This window comes from Polistes dominula, unplaced genomic scaffold (assembly GCF_049000335.1).
Source record: "Polistes dominula isolate Pdom_NZ unplaced genomic scaffold, Pdom_raw_medaka contig_307, whole genome shotgun sequence".
Classification (NCBI taxonomy): domain Eukaryota; kingdom Metazoa; phylum Arthropoda; class Insecta; order Hymenoptera; family Vespidae; genus Polistes; species Polistes dominula.
Window position 1 is genome coordinate 245,974 of NW_028301025.1, and position 20,021 is coordinate 265,994.

At 32.0% G+C, this 20,021-nt stretch overlaps 5 protein-coding genes and 1 long non-coding RNA gene across 7 annotated transcripts; 4 read left to right on the top strand and 2 right to left on the bottom strand.

Moving 5' to 3' along the window:
- Window positions 1-6,949, top strand: LOC107072462 (uncharacterized). The gene is made up of 4 exons (XM_089174298.1): window positions 1-4,154; window positions 4,247-6,096; window positions 6,184-6,301; window positions 6,398-6,949. Exons 2-4 carry the CDS (start codon window positions 5,803-5,805, stop codon window positions 6,730-6,732), a joined length of 747 nt encoding a protein of 248 aa, XP_089030424.1. The 5' UTR covers window positions 1-4,154; window positions 4,247-5,802; the 3' UTR covers window positions 6,733-6,949.
- A 2,993-nt stretch (window positions 6,950-9,942) lies between these two features.
- LOC107072479 (uncharacterized) lies at window positions 9,943-11,619 on the bottom strand. Its single transcript, XR_016177169.1, has 3 exons — window positions 11,479-11,619; window positions 11,166-11,406; window positions 9,943-11,084 (listed from the first exon to the last, which is right to left on the bottom strand). It is a non-coding gene; the product is annotated as an uncharacterized LOC107072479 (long non-coding RNA).
- Window positions 11,620-12,199: 580 nt separating this feature from the next.
- Window positions 12,200-14,347, top strand: LOC149031935 (uncharacterized). 2 transcript variants are annotated; one of them, XM_089174299.1, is made up of 4 exons: window positions 12,200-12,337; window positions 12,424-12,640; window positions 13,044-13,409; window positions 13,649-14,347. In XM_089174299.1, the coding sequence occupies exons 1-4, from the start codon at window positions 12,294-12,296 to the stop codon at window positions 14,030-14,032; spliced, it is 1,011 nt and encodes a 336-aa protein (XP_089030425.1). In that variant the 5' UTR covers window positions 12,200-12,293; the 3' UTR covers window positions 14,033-14,347. The 2 variants fall into 2 exon arrangements, with proteins under 2 accessions (XP_089030425.1, XP_089030426.1); XM_089174300.1 differs by having other exon boundaries at window positions 13,044-13,383; window positions 13,649-14,019.
- A 239-nt stretch (window positions 14,348-14,586) lies between these two features.
- Window positions 14,587-15,817, top strand: LOC107072476 (uncharacterized). The gene is made up of 4 exons (XM_015332458.2): window positions 14,587-14,954; window positions 15,055-15,212; window positions 15,292-15,468; window positions 15,530-15,817. The coding sequence occupies exons 1-4, from the start codon at window positions 14,782-14,784 to the stop codon at window positions 15,688-15,690; spliced, it is 669 nt and encodes a 222-aa protein (XP_015187944.2). The 5' UTR covers window positions 14,587-14,781; the 3' UTR covers window positions 15,691-15,817.
- Window positions 15,818-16,483: 666 nt separating this feature from the next.
- Window positions 16,484-17,461, top strand: LOC107072480 (uncharacterized). Its single transcript, XM_015332463.2, has 3 exons — window positions 16,484-16,770; window positions 16,845-17,018; window positions 17,123-17,461. The coding sequence occupies exons 1-3, from the start codon at window positions 16,644-16,646 to the stop codon at window positions 17,272-17,274; spliced, it is 453 nt and encodes a 150-aa protein (XP_015187949.1). The 5' UTR covers window positions 16,484-16,643; the 3' UTR covers window positions 17,275-17,461.
- Pex11ab (peroxisomal biogenesis factor 11ab) lies at window positions 17,459-20,012 on the bottom strand. Its single transcript, XM_015332461.2, has 3 exons — window positions 18,537-20,012; window positions 18,316-18,431; window positions 17,459-18,225 (listed from the first exon to the last, which is right to left on the bottom strand). The coding sequence occupies exons 1-3, from the start codon at window positions 18,590-18,592 to the stop codon at window positions 17,693-17,695; spliced, it is 705 nt and encodes a 234-aa protein (XP_015187947.1). The 5' UTR covers window positions 18,593-20,012; the 3' UTR covers window positions 17,459-17,692.
- Between the last annotated feature and the right edge of the window lie 9 nt (window positions 20,013-20,021).

Sequence of the window (20,021 nt, forward strand, 5' to 3'; positions counted from 1 at the left end):
ACATGGTCGATGATTTTCTTCAAACACTTGAAAATGAAAAATCAATATAATCCTTAGATCTTAATAAGATTAGATCACTGAATGAAACCTATAGACATAATATAACACATGACATATAAGTATATATGAGCATAATATATTGAAACTTGTAGAAAAACATTGAAATCCTCATGCGATAAGGTCACTCAATCTCTCAAAAAGTATAATAAGAAGATTGGATTGATCGCGAGCACGTGTCTTCTGTCTTTACTAAACTTGTATCTTTTTGTTTAACTTTGACACTAAATCTCGTAGTTTTGCACTAAATCACAATAGAAAAAATGAGATCGATCCATGTACCGATTCGAAATACACACGAACGAGAGAGAAAGATTTGATTTGAAAGTACGGTTGTTGCGAGCACGGTGCACGATCAACGACTGCTGAGATAGAGAACATGCATGGAACGTTTTGGGGCCGATAGAGAGAGAGAGAGAGAGAGAGAGAGAGAGAGAGAGAGAAAGACAGAGGAACCATTGGCAAAGCACTGAGACTCTCGATGCTTATTTTAAAACCTCTGTCCTTCCAAGCCTCGCGACACACGCCTAACTAAATTCGCCCTCCCCCTCATGCTCCACCTCTTTCTCCCCCCTCCTTTTCTTCCTCCCACTTATACATCCCATCCTCACCTTTTTATTTATCATCGATCATTTTTGCAAGAGTTATATATCGACCCCTTTCTACACCTCAAATTGTCCCAATTCTTCAATTTTGCATCAATCAAAGTATAGTGGACATTGCAATGACATCATTTTTTTATACTTTTTATTATTAATATCATAAATATTACAATATAATAATAATTAAAAAATAATTTAATATTATTATATTATTAACACTTAGCCCCGACCGACCGACCGACCGACCGACCGACCGACCGACCGACCGACCGACCGACCGATCGGGGAGATCTCCCCCGATATTGACCTTAGCAACAGGTTTTTTTTGTTTTTCTTTATTTATCTATATAATCAATAATTTTCAAACTACTTTGATTTGAAATAGCGCATATCAGTACGCGTAACTTGCGAAAAATGCGTGAAAATGGAAACCGTAGATGCCGTAGGTACGGCAAGCGTGGTCAACTAAGTGTTAACATAATCAAATTAAATTAATAATGAATATTGTTATTATTTATTGACAAATCATTGTATATTTAGAAAGATTGCTGAATCATTAACAATATTTGATTATGAAATAAAAGTAAATTTGATGAATTATATTTATATCTAATTGTCCTATAAATTTGTAAACGATTCCGTACTAATGGATGAGTCAACAATGACGGCGGTCTTTTCTCGATCTCGGCTTGGAATGAAATTACACGAATTTTCTGTCCTAAGTAACCAATAAATGCGCGTTGGATCTATTAACTTCTCTGGAACTTCTTTGAATTTCAAATGCGTCTTTTCCGACGAGGACAAGCCGACAAGCAGGACAGAGATATACGAACGATGTGTCCCTCGGCTTTTCTTCTTCTTCTTCTTCTTTCACAAGAATTCCAGTTAATAAAGAAAATGTTGTGAGAGTGAAAGAGAGATTGCTAGTATACCAGCTCTATACCAGAAAAGAACTTCCCCGAAAGAGACTAAAGTCGACTAATTCAGTATGCTACCGAGTAACCAAGTACCTAGTCAAACATGAAGAAAAACAACAAGGAAAGAAACAAATGTAAGTATACAATTTTGCTGAAGCTTCCAGACCAATTCCCATTTGAATTCAAAGAAATTCACCAAGTTCTATCTATTCTAAATACAAATTTCTAGAGAAAATTCATAGAAATGGTGACAATTCATAAAATACTAGGTGAGAGACAGAGAAACAGCTTATTCTATGAATTTAATTCTATAAATTCATTAAAATTAATTATTATTAAAAACAAGTTAAACAACGTAGGATTATTCTCCGTAACAACGAATTTGAAATCTCAATGAATCCCTTTGTCAGACATTTCTGTCGTCATGAAACATCCCATTGCCCCTGGTTCCTTCTTCCTTTTTTTCTTTTTGTCTTTTTTACATCACGATTTGAGTCAGCACTTAGATTATAACAAGAGCTTTCAAAAAAAAAAAAAAAAAAAAACAGAACAAAAAAAGAAAGAAAGAAAGAAAGAAGCGTGTACATTGTAATTGTGTTTGGCTTTTAAATCACTTTTAATGTGATCTTTTCATTCTTGCTTTATTATTCTTTCGCAAATTTATTATTAATTCTTCGTCAGCACAATTTCTTACCCAATATCCTACAAGATTTATATCTAAAGAGAGTATTTTAAAAAATTCAGAAAGGACAAAAAACTCTTCCATTTGATATAAATGATCAGAGGTGTTCTGATAGCTGTAAACGGTTATAAAACTTCTTGGTGTCTCTTTATCTCGATCAAAAATAAAAAAATAAAAAGGAAAAAAAGAATCCCTTAACTCTACGTCTACGATGATGTCTACTACAGCCGTCTTAATTCCACGAAACGATTTTGCTAAAGCCGTTCTTCCGCCTACGCTTTTACCCCGAGTGAATAAGAAAGAGGGAAAGAGCGAGAAAGAGAGAGAGAGAGAGAGAGAGAGAGAGAGAGAGAGTGATAGACAAACACAGACAGAAACGGACAGTATGTATATATCTTCAAAGCAAAATTTTCCACGATACGAAAATTATAAAGAAGAAATCTTGAAAAAGTCGATCCTCGTAAATTTTCTTTAACCCTTTGATCTTTAAAACGACATTTGCGTATTGTTTCTTTGTACCATTAAAAAGAAAAAAGAAAAAGAAGAAAAAAGAAGAAAAAGATAGATAGAAAATCTTTTGAAACTAGGAAAGTTTGAAATGAAAAAAAAAAAAAAAGATTCATTATAGGTAATCATACACCATACACGTGTACATTTATACATACAATAACTGTGCAAACCTTTTTTGGCCATAATTGTTGTTGTTTTTATCTAAATATGAAGCTATATTTTATTCCAAAGTTGCAGTTGTTAAAAGAACAAAAATTGGAAAATGTGTCCCCAAAATGGGTTACAATATACGCAAGAAAATGTTTAAGATATCGAGATCGTTTTGCTTTGATATGATTGGTCGTAGGATCAATTACGATTTCGTCAGAGTTCAAACCACGACGACGACGACGACGACGACGACGACGACGACGACGACGACGACGATGAACGATGACATCACTGGTTCTATTTCTGGCGATGTGGACGCAGCGATATCTTTAGAGCAACCATCGTTTCATTTCGTTTCCGAGCTTTCCTTCCTTCCAGATCGGAGTTGTGCCAGCCAAATAGCAAAATGAAAAATACAGAAAGATAGAGTTGATCTCGAAGACGAAATCTATTTGCCTACTTGGAAGAAAACGGTATATATACATATATCAAGTTAACGATTGCTTCCCAAATTGTATTCTTCAAATTATATATATATATATATATATAGGTATATATATAATAATAATAATATTAGCAAAACTAATAAGCAAAGCTAATTAAAAACAATTCTAAATGAAATATTCAGTAGACTTTTTTACATGACGTGATTAAGTACAACAAATCGCTTGGAGCGAAAAATGGTGAACAACAACAGCCTTAAGGGTGGCACCATGCCAAGGGCAATAATTTTGTGCTAACGGTGCCATCTTCTGATACTACTCTGTAGCTTTGTTCTCTTAGAAAAAGAAAAACCGTGTATACTTAAAGGTTCACGCAAACGCGAACAAAACGCGAACAAAACGCGAACAAAACACAAACAAAATATGCATGATCAGTACATTATCAAAAATGTTCACATAGTATGTGATTATTCTTCCCTATGTATAACGAATATTCACTTCGTCCAGTTTATTTGTTCAACTCTCCTTCTGAATTACGATCAATGACCCATACCTTGCAAATGAAAAACATTGCGATTCATGTCATTTGATGATTATAAGCAGCACGGAGCCTAGATATCAGGAGGGCGATCGACATGGGTTTCATTATGTTCGCTAATGTCGAAAAAGTAATATTTATTTCAAAATGGTAAATAAATGTATTGTTCATGGGTGTACAAGTAGACGAGTCAAAGATCGTAATAAGAATGCTAAATTAAATCAGAGAAATACGTCTTTATTCACTGTACCACAGGTAATATAACCCCTTAATGATGCAAATGGTAAAAAGTCTAGTCTTGTAAAAAGTGCAATTTACGATAATAAATTACAATTGTGGGCTTTCAGACAAAGAGAAATATAAAACTGAAGATGATATAATATAGTTTATTAAATTATGATGATGTGATGTCGAGCGGTATTTAAATAAGTTTACAAAAAGTGACGTGGTTACAAAAATACAGAATACAAAAAAGGGTTACAAATATAAAACCGACTAACTGATTTGCAGAATAACAGATAACACACAAACCAATACAGACGGACTAACTGACGACTGATACAGACTAATAACTAACTAAGGACACCTTTTTACTTCTTTCCACATATTTATATCAGAAATGAGCTACACCCCTTTGGAAAGGGAAGGAGATTATGAATCTTATTGACCAATAGCATAAGGATCCAGCCCATAGTCCACCGATGAGTACAGCCTATGTTTTTTTGGTAGTGGAAACTATTTATTTATGGTATCGTACGTGCTTAGATAGGACTCTGAAACTTCTCAAAGGTCCCAACACCGCACAAAGGGTTTTCATCGCACCAATATGTCTCGATAATTCTTAGGTTTGTTTATGGTTTTATGGCTCTCCTAATCTTTTCTTTTAGTCTCTGAATAGACTTTTTCCTTTCCAGAAAATAAAATATAAAGAAAAGAACTGAATACTAGTTTTTTTTTCTTCCTACACAATTTACTTTTATAATTGGACGTTCAACAAGTTGACGATAATATCTTGGGAATAATTGTAGAAAAATAAAAAATCTTTTCTTATTGCTAATTATAAGATTTGGTTAATTTATTTAGATTAACGTGTAAGTAACTACAATTATTTTGACAAGGCGCGACATTAACGCGCTCTAGTGGCAAAATATCTGTCCCGTCGATCGCCCTCCTAGGCTTATCTAGGCTCCGTGATTATAAGTATGAAATGATATGAATTGATGAATCTAATCGAAACAATTGGCAATCTAGTCTCGATTAATGGTTACATTTCAATCAAAATTTCGATCTTAAAATTGATCCTAAAATTGTTCGTAAAATGAAAATCTTTCATAAAAACACTCTTATATCATAAATCATGATTATGAATATCGCGGAAGATGAAATAGCAAGATTACTGTAAAAGTTCAACGCGCGAAATAAATCGAATGACATGGTGACTATGAGAAAAGAGAGTTACTCATCCAGCACGTCGTTTCCATGTAAGAATAGCAAGGAAAAAGAGCAAAAGGAGAAGTAGATGTATAACCGAGCTATCCAAATAATCTCTTGTTAAGACGATCAACCGACCGACCGACCGACCGACCGACCGACCGACCGACCGACCGACCGACCGACCGACCGACCGACCGACCGGTTCTTCCTCGAAACTCGACGTTACCTTTACAGATGGATTCGAAACTTTACGAAGAATCATCAACGTCTTCGAACGATGTACTAACGTTCTCGAGGAAACATAACATAACATAACATAACATAACATAACGTTCCTCGAGAAAGATAGAACAGTTAAAAGATCTTCAAGCTGCCAAGATCGTTTAACAAGAGTTCAAACGAGATGTCATCAACTTCCTGCTAGATAAAAGATAAATAAAATTAAAAAAAAAAAAAAAAATCCAAGAAAATGGATCGTTACGTTTCAACCTATCAAAAAGATTACACCTGGCCTTATCCAACAAGAAAAGAAAAAGAAAAACTTGCAACAGACAAAGATGAAATCTTTCGAATAGGTCCTTGCACTTGTGGCATGGATCCAAAAGATCTTCAGGTAGCAAGAACGTATGGCGAAAGATACGATTGGAGTCGAGTTGGTCCAATGGGACCTCTTTTCGACCCTAAACTATACTCTGCTAAAACTGGTCCTAGTCCTGAAACGGAAGAGACACAATTTGGTCAGCCAGATGTTTATTTGAAAAAGGTTTATCATTTGAAATAAAATTATCCTTACCTAGTAGTATAACTCGTCATTTTTCTTATTTGATTTTGAAATTGGATTTTTGTTTAGTTGGAAGAAAAATATCCCTATTTATATGGAGTTATAGAAGGTGGGCCATCTGAAGAAACAATTATGGAAGTTGAAAAAGATAGAATGATGACGACATATATGATGGATTACAATGGAGGTAAAAATAAAAGCAATAACGACGATCAATTGAATCAATTTTTCTTGCACAAATATTTCTTTTTTTATTTTTTACATTTATTATATCTCAACACAGGTAGAAGATTGAAAAAAACTGAGATCACCGATGATGATACACAAATTTGCGAGTCTACGAGTCTATTAAAAAGCATTAAACGCGATTGCCGTCCTCACATTCGACCTCCTTTACCAAAATTTCCTACTAATTTCGATCGAAATGGGAAAAGTATAATTGGTGGAGATAGGAAACGTGGTAAAAAATCGGATGACACGGATGGGCTGGAATTAACAATACCACCATGGAAATCAGAGTACCAGGACAATATCGGCAAAGTAGGACATGCCATAATGAAGCACAAATTGCATTATCCTGAACAGAAGCTCGCACCGATACGATTGATAACTAATTAAATTTATAAATCATTAAAGGAACAATAAAAATTATTAACAATTAAAGTTGCGATTTCATGATGACGCTTGACGCTTGACGCTTGACGCTTGACGCTTGACGCTTGACGCTAGCTTTGAGCGTCAAATTTGACCACATTATATAATTTCAATTGAAGTGCCATCTAGATAAGAAGAAGCAGCGATAAAGCTGAAAATATCTGAGCTTTAAATTAATTAACGTTGGTAGTATCATTTACTTGACGCTAAAAACGATTACAATTATAATTACGATTATAATTACGATTACGTTTTTTTAAATAATTATTTATGAAATATTATAATATATAAAATATTATGGATTTTAAAGAGGTAATACCTATAACAATTCTCTGTTTCATATAAATTAAACAAATCATTTTTTGCTTTGTAAAAAATTAAATACTACATTCTAACCTATTGATACAACAAGAAACAAAACAACACTGGCTCTACGGCTAAGCGAGGACAAAAACTAAGTGACGATGAAGTCGAAATTTTACTTTTACAAGTAAATTCAAGACAACCTTTATGGAATTTTGAACTTCCTTTAGAGCAGCGCAGTAAAGAAACTGTTGCTGCCCGATATGGCAAGAAGTATCTGAAGCATTGAATGGTAAAAAAAAATTATTTTAATAAATATTTGTGTTTAAGGGGACACGTCGCCCAAAAAATCGATTTTTTTTTCGATTTTCTGAAAGAATATTATTTGAAAAATATTCTCTCAAATTTTCGTAAAGATCCGCGCATTATTTACGAAACTGTAGTAGTTTAACACTAGGTTTACGGGAATTTCTTATATACCTATCCCATACGAAGTCGCCGTCAAATTGACGGGTGGATGAAAATTCGTATTTACTTTAAACAAAATCAATTTATTCACACTAAGTCTGAGATGAACAATATAAGGCTTCACGTAAAAATAAACTATTAATAAGTCAAAATCTTTTTTTTTTAAGTTATCATAGAAATGATAACAATAATATAAACGCTACAGGGGGTAACCATTTTTATCGAGCACATTTTTTACATATGTATTGAATTTCGTTCGTGCATTTTCCGCATACGTTTTTTTTTTTGCAATACATACAGCAATTACTGCTTTTATTTTTATTATAGTAGCCCACTTGGCAACTTTTTCGGACTCCTGATGTTGAAGATTACAGAACTGAAACGTCTGAACTTTGACGAACGTTCTCCTTGTTTTCTCCAGCTAATTCATCAGCTAAAGAAAATATAAACTCCTTTCTGGATATTTTCGATCCGGTACACTCTTTATACAATATCCACGCATTTATCGCTGCCAAATCTAAAATATTATAAAAAAAAACTCGTCCTCTCTTCCTCGGTGTCAGAACAAGAAATAAATCGCTTCCTTTTCTTGTTACGACGCATATTGAAGAAGTTTTCCTCTTCACTATCCAAAGATCCTTCTATTTCTCTAGTTTCAGTGGATTCAGAATATTCACTGTAATCTTCACTTTCACCTAATTCATATTGATCTTCTTCGGAGGTACCCTCAGAACAATCCTCATTGCATACATGTTGGTAATTTTGATCAATTTCTTATTATATCTCCTGTTTCTACTCATGATTGCTAGAAAAGGGTGATCGGTGAGAGTAAAAAATACTGTGCCCAAATTCAATTACCCTATTGTAAATACTTACAATAAGCGGAGACTACAATAACCAAAACTTTTGCACACTGTCTTCGAAAAATGTTCTTACCACTGTCACTGCAGCAACTATGTATACTGAAGACAGGCTCGTGCCTTAGAGATATCTTCGAAGATCGTTACAAACCGATACTTGCGACGGTATACGAAACTCAAAGCATATCGCAGCCTAACGTCGGCGATCGTCGGCGATCGTCGGCTGTGAAAATTGCTTGTGTGTGTGTTATGTTTGCACCAACACATGAACCGAATGTCTTTTCGATACGAAATTTAGTCTACTGCATGCTTTGAGTTTCGAATAACGCGAGGATCACTCTGGTAAGCGATTTCATTCAATGCGAAGCGGCGTCATGACACCCGGGCCACACAATTCGCTTTATGTCACTTATCAAGGCGCTATTGAGATAATGAGTTGGGGGCATCTTAAACGTTTCTTTCACTCTTATATTTACTATTGGAGAAATAATTTTACAAACGAAGCAAATATATAAGGATTGTTTACGTAATCAGCTAACCTGTCAATTTGACGGGTCTCGTAGAGATAGGTATACCACATACAAATTTCCAAATTTATAAGGCTTAAGAAAATAATGATTGTGTGTATAAACTCTTTTAATGAAATTATAAATTTACGATGCAAAGTAGTTAAGATTAATACTATGGTTTTTTGCGTGTTTCATTTCAAAGTTTGAAATCCGTCAAATTGACGGACGGGTCCCGTAAACCTAGTGTTAAACGAAGCGCGCCGTAGCGTGGCCAGAACAGGTGTATGCGTATACAGGTATACAAGCGCACTCAAGAATTTACGAAGGAGGTGATAAAAGCTCGACGGCAATGTATTCAAATGAAGTATCTGAAACTGAAATTTATTTTAATAGGAAAATTAACAGCAGATAGTGCAAAAAAAAAATTCAAAAGTTTGCGAGACACTCATCGGAGGTTAATCGCAGATGAACATCGGGCAAGTGGATCAGGAAGAGTTGAGACGAAAGAAAAATGGAAATTTTACAAATCTTGCAAATTTCTGCGAGACAGTTGCCTTATACGACTGTAAGAAAACACAATAATAACTATAGCAGCTACTGAATCGTTTCTTTTTTTTTTTTAACATCAAATATTAATAATAATACTGCAATAGTTGATAAAAGTAATAATTTAATTAACGATAGCAATACATATTTCATTAAATACTTTATTGAAAGACAAACTTTTTGTGTTCTTTATGTGTTCTTTTTGTTTTAATACATTCCTGTTCTTATTATCATTTTATTCGATTTGTTAAATTTTAATTCCAATTCTTTGAAAATATTGTAAAACTAGTAGCAATGTGCCAGATAACTTCGATGAAGATGATCATGGAAATCATCATAACACATCAATGAATGACAGTGAAAGTATAACCGACAGTTCTTTGAGGAAGGATGAGGGTACGTTTGTTAATGAAATTATTGATTTACATGCTCTTAAACAAATTATTATAACTTGGCAGATATCTCTACATCAAAAAAATTACATAAACAAAGCAGAGAAAGTCAAGAGACAGATACTTTGAATTCTTTGACTCGAATTGCAGATAAAATCTGCACTGAATCTATACCACCTGCATTACCTCCTCCACCAACTATCAATTGACAATGATAATTGACAATTTGATGACAGGTATTGGTCATGAAATTCGAAAATTACCTAAAGAAGTACATTTTGACGTTATCTTGAAGATCATGAATGTAGTTCGTAATAAAGAGAGAGAGACAGTATTTAGCATGCTAAGAAATAAAGTTGAAAAGAAAAATATTTTTTTAATCGTTTAATCGTTTTACATACAATAAAATAATACCGTCATAGGGATTAATTACAATCTTCATTTATAAATAATTCGTATGTAAAAATATATATATATAAATAATGTAAATATAAAAACACGATTAAACACGATTAAACACGATTAAACACGATTAAACACGATTGTATTGCCAGGAAAAAACAGCTCCTTCCGCATTAAAATAATCACAGAACTCGTGTCACGAATCATCACCGCGGATCGACTGGTAAAATTGTTTCCTGGAATTGATGCATTTTTCAAAACTCAATTGTTTATTTCTTCTGTTAAATTATTAGATTCCAATTCATTATCTATGCTTGATGGAATATAGGTATTATCCTTATTATTTTTACGAAGCCAATTATGCAGAACTATAATAGCTTGTACTGTGCTGATTGTATTTTTAACACTTGCTTGAATTGGTTTTTTTAATATTCGCCATCGGTTTACTAATATACCAAAACTATTTTCAATAGTCCTCCGTGCACGACTTAAACGGTAATTAAAAATGTTGCGTTCTTGATTAAAGCCACCCTTACCAGGTTACGGTCGAAGCAAGTAGTTAGTTAACTGAAAGGCTTCGTCACCTACCAGTACGTATGGTAAAGACCTTCCATCTACAGTCAACTGTAAATGTAGGATTTGGCAAATTCATTTGCATTTTTTGAAATTTTTGCCCCATCTGCGAGTCTCGAAAAATACCACTATCACTTCGCCGACCATAAGCATCAATATCCACAAATGTAAAGGAATAGTTAGCATCACAAATGGCCATTAAAACAATGCTGTGATGATTTTTGTAATTATAAAATGATGAATGAGCCAGCATTGTCAGGACACTAATAAAAATTTGGATTACATTTTTTGATTTGAACATACTAAACTTGTAGATTTGAAGTCAATTCAATTAATTTCTATACCTGTATTTGAATATGCTTTCCATCAATTGCTCCTATACAATGTGGAAATTGCCATTGCCTATCAAACTCTTTAGAAATTTCTAACCAGTCTGTCGTTTCTAAAGGGTACGGTAAAACTTCCTTCTTATAGAGGCTATCCCACAGAACTTGGCATGTCTCCGTAATTATATTGGTTGCTGTTGTAAAACCAACAAGATATTGGTATGATATTGAAGTTAAACAATCACCAGTTGCTAAATATCTGATAAAAAATGATTTTATAAGCTTTGTCATCATCATTTTTTGTAAATAATTTATCTTAAGAAAATTTTACCGTAAAGTCATCGCCAGTCGTGCTGTTGCCGACCGATTGATTCTCTAACAATATTTTCTTTGGATATGAACGGACTAACCAAGCATAACAATTCTTCAAATTCAATTGCAGACATTCGAAAATCATTTTGAAACTTATCAGAAAATGAAGAAAGTGTGGGAAATACTGCTTCGAAAAATCCATGTTCAGATCGTCATTTATCGTAAATATCGGATGAATCCAAAAACGTTTTTTAGCATACTTTTTTTTTTCTCAACTGTTAATATATTTCATTATATGTGAGAGCTAGTAAGATTCTCCTTCGTTTAATTTTATCAATTTCTGCTTGTCGAATTGCACTATGCACATGGCACTGATAAATCCATCGTTGGTATTTATAATTCGCAGACATTATTCGCTTGACGCTGCAGTTTGACGCTGCAGTTTGACGCTGCAGTTTGACGCTGCAGTTTGACGCTCAGATTTGACGCTCAGATTTAACGCTACTTCTTATCTAGATGGCACTTCAATCGAAATTATATAATGTGGTCAAATTTGACATTGACGCCCAAAGCTAACGTCAAGCGTCATCATGAAATCGTACCTTCTGTTTCGATACAAAATCGCACTGTTCTGTTGTTCGATACAAAAAATATGTAATAGTTATTAGTAACTATGTTCAAGTCATACAAAAGATTCTGAAGTTTGTCCTACCAATCCTAAATGTTTTTCTGACAGAAAACATAACTTTACGTATGTAAATAATCTAATGATAGAAAATTTGTTGTACACATTAACATGTATTTAAAAAAAAAGTTACAAATCATTGGATTAAAATGAGTAGTACTAATCGTTTGCGAAGTTCCAGTGCAATTAACAAGTAAATCTAATTTTTGGCTCCCTTTAAATTTTTCTTCATTAATATTATGCCTGCTGCGTACTTTTTGTCTTTTTTATCTATTCGAGATGGTCAACGAAAATGAAGGAAAATCTAAAAAAAGGTTCGCTTAGAACATCGTCTACCTTGGACACTGGCTGGAACCAAGATTTACCCTCTCATCCATTAAGATCTACAGCGTCGTCGAATATTTATCAATCTAATACGGTTCCGAGTAAACATGATTTCAAACGATCTGAAGAAAAAACGTCGGAAGAGACAATTCTTATTGAAGTAGACAGTAATGTTAGTTTTCTTATATATACGTAGGTTGAAACTTCAATAATGGCAACTAATTTATTCACAACCGATACAAAAGAGTTACATGTTAGCAGAGCAGCAGAGTTAGCAGAGTTGATGGTGCGAATGGAGGAGCGGTCTACTGCCATGTCTCATCCAGTGCGCTCATCAGATGCGCTCCAAGTGCATCGCTCCATTCGCACCATCAACAGAGTGCTAACAGTATAGGACAAACAGTACAACAGTAACAAACAAGTAACAGGTGCAAACAGGCACTAACTCTTTTGTATCGGTTGTGAATAAATAGTTGCCATTATTTAAGTTCCAACCTACGTATATATAAAAATATATATGAAAATTTGTGATATAAGTAAAAAAATGTGAAATGAAAGTTTGACGTTATTTATAGGTCGATGATTACTTGATTAACCCAGATATAAAGAATGTACCTATCAAGCAAAAAAACGATGCACTCCTTGGACGTAATTATGGTTATATTTGCGATTACCCAAACCTAAATGTTACACAAGCAATGCTAGCTATGCAAAAATTACAAAGACTTAAAGAATTACAAAGGAAAAGAGACCTAACAGAAAAATATTATTCTCACGAAATAAGGAAACTACTAATTGGCGATTACTGTCATCCAAATCCAAGAACTGAATTGTCACCATTGAAATATAATTATTATAATAATAATAATAACAACAATAGAATACAAAGGTCAAATTTTCTTCAGCCATATTTAGGTGATCGATTAAAGGATGATTTAAAAGTAAATCAATCATCATCGATCATTTATTTTGTTTGTTTAATTGAACCGATGAAAAATTACATTTCTTTTCTTTCTTTCTTGAAATAACATAAACATATTTTATTTGAATTTGATATAAAAAATTAAAAAAATATCATAGGAGAAAGAAATATGTATAATGATATTAATTTGTAGCTAAAGTAGCTAAAAGAGTTATCCCTCCAATAGAGTTCCCTTAGAAATTCCGCGTTTAATTTTAGAGTCTGGAACCGTGTGGCACGATGACGACGATCACCCGTCTGGATTGCGGATGCATTCAAGAAACGACAAGACCTATTTTCACCACGACGACAGGTCGAGTTCAAAAGAAGACTTGCAATCAGTCGCAGGATCAGGTACTTTTAAAGTTAACGTCCTCCAATCCTCAAGAATATCTTTCTTCGCCATTAGAAACAAACAATTCCGAACAATACTCATTTAAATCTAACAATAAGAAGAAACGCGTTGAAATAGACTCCAGAAACTATGGATTTAATCCTATTGATGTTGTTGATCGTGAAATTGGAAGAGAACACGATTATCGTAATCCAGGGGATGTCCGAGCTTTACGTAAATGCAGCGACACGTCGACAACTTCTATTTAACACGTTAACAACTTCTATTAACTCTCTCTCTCTCTCTCTCTTTGCGGCATAGAATTTCAAATAATAAAATAGCCAGCCCTATGTTGCATAGAGAAATTTGATTACGTTTTCAATGAAACTAAATTGGTATATCTTTTATTAATAAAGGTATTATACATAATGTAAAAACATTAATAACCAATTGCTTAGGGTAAATAAGACGAAATATAAAGTTATGAGCATGTGTAGCTATTGCAATAATATTTCGAGGTGGGACTAAAAATGTCCCACCGTGCCCTAAAGAGTTAATATATTTTCATTTACCTTGTCACATTATATTGTCAAATTATTTTATACAATATCCCTATTAATTGTTATAGAAATAAATAAAGTCTAACAATCAATAAATCTATTCAAATAAAATTGACCTCACATACATAGGATAAATGTTATCCTTCTTAAATTGAATTTTATATTATTCCTAACACATTACACTAAATTCTAACGAATCAATAAATGCAAAATTACATCTATATACTTTCAGCCTACTCTTTCATAAAATTACAAATCCGACAACTTCACACACTCACACACACACAAAATCATGCGCTCTGATCAATTGGAAAAATTGTACACTATTGACAGATCATTGTCATAGAAAAATTCAACAAATTTTCGGCTCCAAAATTCTCTGTACGAATTTTTGTCCTAATTTTTCCTAATGAAAATGAAATGAAATTCTTCTCGTGAAATATAATACGAATACGATCATGGATACTTTTACAACAATTACTCAGAAAGATTTCGCATGGCCTAATCCTAAACCACTTCTTGCTAAACCAGCACAACCTCCTATAAATACTGGTACTAGATTATATCTTCAAAGATCCAAAGAAGGGGATTCCAAATGCGACAATCGTGGTTTCCAAACTGACAAAAACAGGTATAACAACAACAGTTTGTTCAGTTTCTCTTTTTAAGTGAACAAAATCTTCATTTATACATCTAATTCGATTTAATTTCTTTTTCCTAAATCTTTCAAGATACATGCAATTAGCAAATAAAGAACGAAAACTTCAAGATGAATTGATTGCTGTTAACCATGAAATGGCAAATCTTACTACGACTTTGTTGGACAGTAGCTGTGAAAGCGATAATGAAACAATGAAAAGTCTTTATGAAATTGATTATCAAAAACGAGGTCAATTACAAATAAGTATAGTTTAACTATATATAACACATATAAAATGAAAATTAAATGAAAGTTTCGTTTTTTTCAGGATTACCTATAATTCATTACAGAATACTTATGGCAGCTGTTGATTCTCCTATCGGTGCTCCCATCAAACCAGCAGTAACCGATCTAAAAAATGCTTACAGAGATCCAACTAGATTTAGATATTCAGCTATCGAAAGACCGACCATTGAACCTGCTAAAACTATCAACCTATTGGCAGGTAAAACAAACATATTTATTACAGTAGTACATAGTATATATACATATATATATACATATAGTTCCAGAAATCTTTACTCTTTGGAAGGAACCGTTTACTGGTAAAACGGAATACGAAGATAATATCAGTAAAATGGGACTATGCAATATGAGAAATCTTCAACAATATTTAGATCCATTACCATCTTCGAGAAATAGATTTGGAGATTGCAGACTTCAATAGTAATCTTTTATCAATTAATCAAAAAAAGAGAAACATATGAAATCTATGAAATTTGATGAAATGGCATGTATTTGACTTGACAGTACTTGCGTTTAAAGTTACAAATATATTCAAATCTACAACGCAAGCAATATCAATTTTAATAATTATCAATAATTATTGCTTGTTACCTTCATCGGCAATTTATTTTCAATTATTTGCAATTCATTCTCTCTCTCTATATATATATATATATTCATGTGTGTACACAATTTATTAATAATCTGTATCACAAAGAAATCAAAACTTATTTCACACTACACTTTATTTTATCTTAATTATTCTTTATAATTCTATTATTTATTGTGAATATAGAAATATAATTAGGGAATAATTATGAATTAATTTATGTAATAATAAATAATATCATAATAAATCTTTTAAACTAACCTACAAAATAAACTAACTGATTGAAATATGTTTTCCAAATTGCTTAATAAAGAACAAAATGATTATATATGAAAGTTATAAACAACATGAAATCAAAAAATATACATATATGTAAATGTCTATTATAGAAGAGATTATCATCTCTTAACCTATTGTAAGTACATACATATAATTTAACACTGTACTAAATGAATAGAACTTTTCTTTTTTTTTTTCAAAATATCAACCATCTCCCCTAAACATCTTAGGTTAAATATTAATTAACACTTTATTCTAGTTTTGAATGTAAATAGAAACAATTCTTATGCGTACACCTATGAATACATTGAATACACCAAATATTTCAAATGCAATAAATCATTTGCATCGTTGGATTTAATAATACATGTGTGCATGATGCAAATAGAACTGCGTTTGTATGTGTTGTTGAATAAAGAAAGTATGCAACTGAACGAACTCGCACCGTCTGCTACATTAAATTGACCCGGTATATTACACAACCATTTCTCCCTACAAAACAAAACATGACACGAAATGTTTCGATACATCTTATCTTGAGTGCCAAGGGAATCATCCTTGGTATAATTGCATTTTTTGTACTATCCATTGGTTATGGAAATCATGAAGTTGGATTTTGGTCGATTTTATCAGGTTAGTTTTCCATTTGTATCCCTACAAATAGTATACTAATAACTTTTATATAAAGAGTTTCATGTCATTCTTAGGCATACTTGCCAGTATTTGTTTCCATTTGAATTGGGTAAAGGACAGAGAAGGTTTGGACAGATGGCATACGAGAGTTACATTACGCCATTTAAATGTTGTAGGATTTATTAGTGCAGTATCTGGTATAACTGCATGGATTTGGTATCTCTTTCTTACATTTTATCAATCAATCCGTAAGTAAATTGTACATTTTAAAAGCCCTGTCTACAAATATTATTATTATTATTATTATTACTATTATTAAATGTTTTCTTCAAAAATGTCATTTATATTGTAGCTTTATTACCAATTTCTCAAAGTACTGCTATTACTGCAGTATGGGCTTTCATTTGTGGAACATGGGGTATGTTTTTAATGTTTTACTCCAATAAATATGAATTATTTCTTCAAGAAGGAACAGATCCTATTCTCAACGAAAGTACTGCTTAAAGAATTGTATACTTTGTTTAAATATTCATATTTTTCTAATCAAAAATGTTTTACTCCAATAATTAGGAAGGAACAGATCTTATTGAAGAATTTTATACTTTGTTTAAATATTCATATTTTTCTAATCAAGAGAATATATATATACAAAACAACAATATATTATTGGTAAATAAATCTTTAATAATTACTTTTTGGTTTGTTTTATTTGAATTCTATTCTGTGATCCTTAGATAAAAGTTCTATAAATAATATTTTGTACTGAATGTGTATCGATTATTAAATTAACTGTTAAAATAGTCTCGTGAATTATTTCATAAAAATTGCTCAATAAAATCATGAAAAATAATATAACTATGATACATTTTACAACTTACATTAAATGCATTGGCATTTTTTATATATTAATATACATGTATGGTTATGATGGCTTTAATTTATACAAAGGATGTACTAATATATAAAGTCCTAGCATAGAAGAGACCAATCCACAGATGCCTACAATTCCAGGTGTTAACTTGGTGTAGCCTAATGCTGTCAATGGGATAAATAGATCGCATCCATTTTTAAGTGTATCCATAACAATGTCTTTGTGATCTTTCAAACATGACAATGCAATGTTGTATTTATCAATCGATTTACATTGAAATGTCGTTGAAATTTTTTTACACGAATGGAATTGTTCTTGTTCGTATAATTTAACAATTTCATAAACATCTCTCGTTAAATTTAATATAATATTCATTAACCAATATTTATTAGCAACTTTACTCCACTTTTCTATGTCAACGCGGCAAATTCCTACACGACCTAACCAAATAATATGATCCGCTAAAAGGAACAAGGCATTAGCAATTTTGGATAAAGTCAAAGTGACTCTTACTATTAAATCTGGATATCTCATTGATGACAAAGCCAAATAAAAGCTATCCAAACATCTTCCAAGACGAAGTACTGTAAAATAAAACAAAAGGTCAATAAAGGTCAATAAAGGTCATCAGGACAGATGTTTTTTAACAGATTTTGTACAAATGTAAATAATACATTTTCTGAAAGAACTAAAAGTATATTCCAAGCTGCGTAGAACATCAGAAGACTGTCTTGTACTGTTTATATTTTGCGCGTAATACCAATAAGCTCTACTTCCATATTGCAGCAATCTACAATAATATAATTATTACATTTGTTTAATAATATAATCAATATCTCATATCTCTCTATTTATTTTACTCACAAACAAATATAAATAATAACATTTAACTTACCTGATAATTTTATCTCTACCTGCTGTTTGTTCATTTAATTTTATAATTATATCCATTTTTGTTTTTTTTAATTTTACTAACAATATGTATGAGTAAAGAATTATAATAAGATATATCTCTATGAACTTTTAAACAATAATCTAATATCAAAGAATTCGCCGCCAAACTTTTCTTATTATACGCATCGACATAAATACTTTGAAGAAAATCAACAACGTCATCGGCGTACCTAATTACAATTTTTTCATGACATTCAAATTTTCCTTACATGAAATTTCTATCGAGGATCAATGTACACATGAAAAAAACAACATTACACGGCGAACCTATAAACACACTTAAATGCACGCACACATGCACGCGCACACGCACACGCACGCAAGCAAGCAAACTTTGATTTTATATGATTAGCGCCATCTTTGTAAACATCGAATGATGTATATACAGTAGTGAAGTCAGATCGTAGAACATTTCTACCCCTTCTCTCAAGCCCAGCACGCCTCGCACACAACGAAATGTTACGTGTGGGTGTGTCGGATAACCGAAAGAAGCCGATATATATATACTATATATAGATGTGTTTATGAGAACGTCGTGTATGTATAAACACGTATAAACATAGTAGTGACCAAAAAAATAATATAAATGAAATCTACCATTAAAAGCATATTATTTATATAGAAATTGATGAGTATTTTCTTTTTATTATTAAGTCAAATTTCAATATAATTCATGATAATGTGAATATGTTCAATTATCCAGAAAACAGTTAAGTCTTGAATAGAAATAAAATATTTTTTATACACAAATTATGTCTCTTAGTTTAATATTGGACGTTGAAATAAAATATCAAAGTTTTTTTTATTAAATATACATATGTGTATAATTAATAAAACTTTAAGTCTTTTAACGTCATAATAATAAATATCTATAATAAGGGCACGATTATGAATGTAAAAATTTAATTGCAAAGAAATAATTCTACTCGAACAAATTATTTTAGGTAAATAAGTATGAAAATACATCGACAATAATAATAATAATAAGACTTAATTTAATATGAAACTGTTAAGCTAGCATTAAAAAAAAAAAAAAACATACAATAATAATAATTATAATATAAATATTCATCTACATATGTTATTTAAGACAAAGAGTGTTTTAAACAGATAGCAATAGAATATTGTATTAACCTTTAAAGTGCACATGGGGCGTTTGACACCCCAACAAATTTTGGATCTCTCAAAAACGGTACTGAATTCGAAAAAATGGGTTATTTGTCTAGTGCCATCTAGTGTTAATTCAGATCACTAACTATAACTATTCTATCTTTTAAAAAAGATGTATCAAACTAGTTTGAAAAAAATTGCGAGGTCTAAAATGAATATTAAATAGCGGCTTCAGGAGACGGGTGTCAAACACCCACCCACCCACAGTGCACTTTAACTAACTTTTACCAAGTGTGTACTCTTGAAGGGTTAAAAC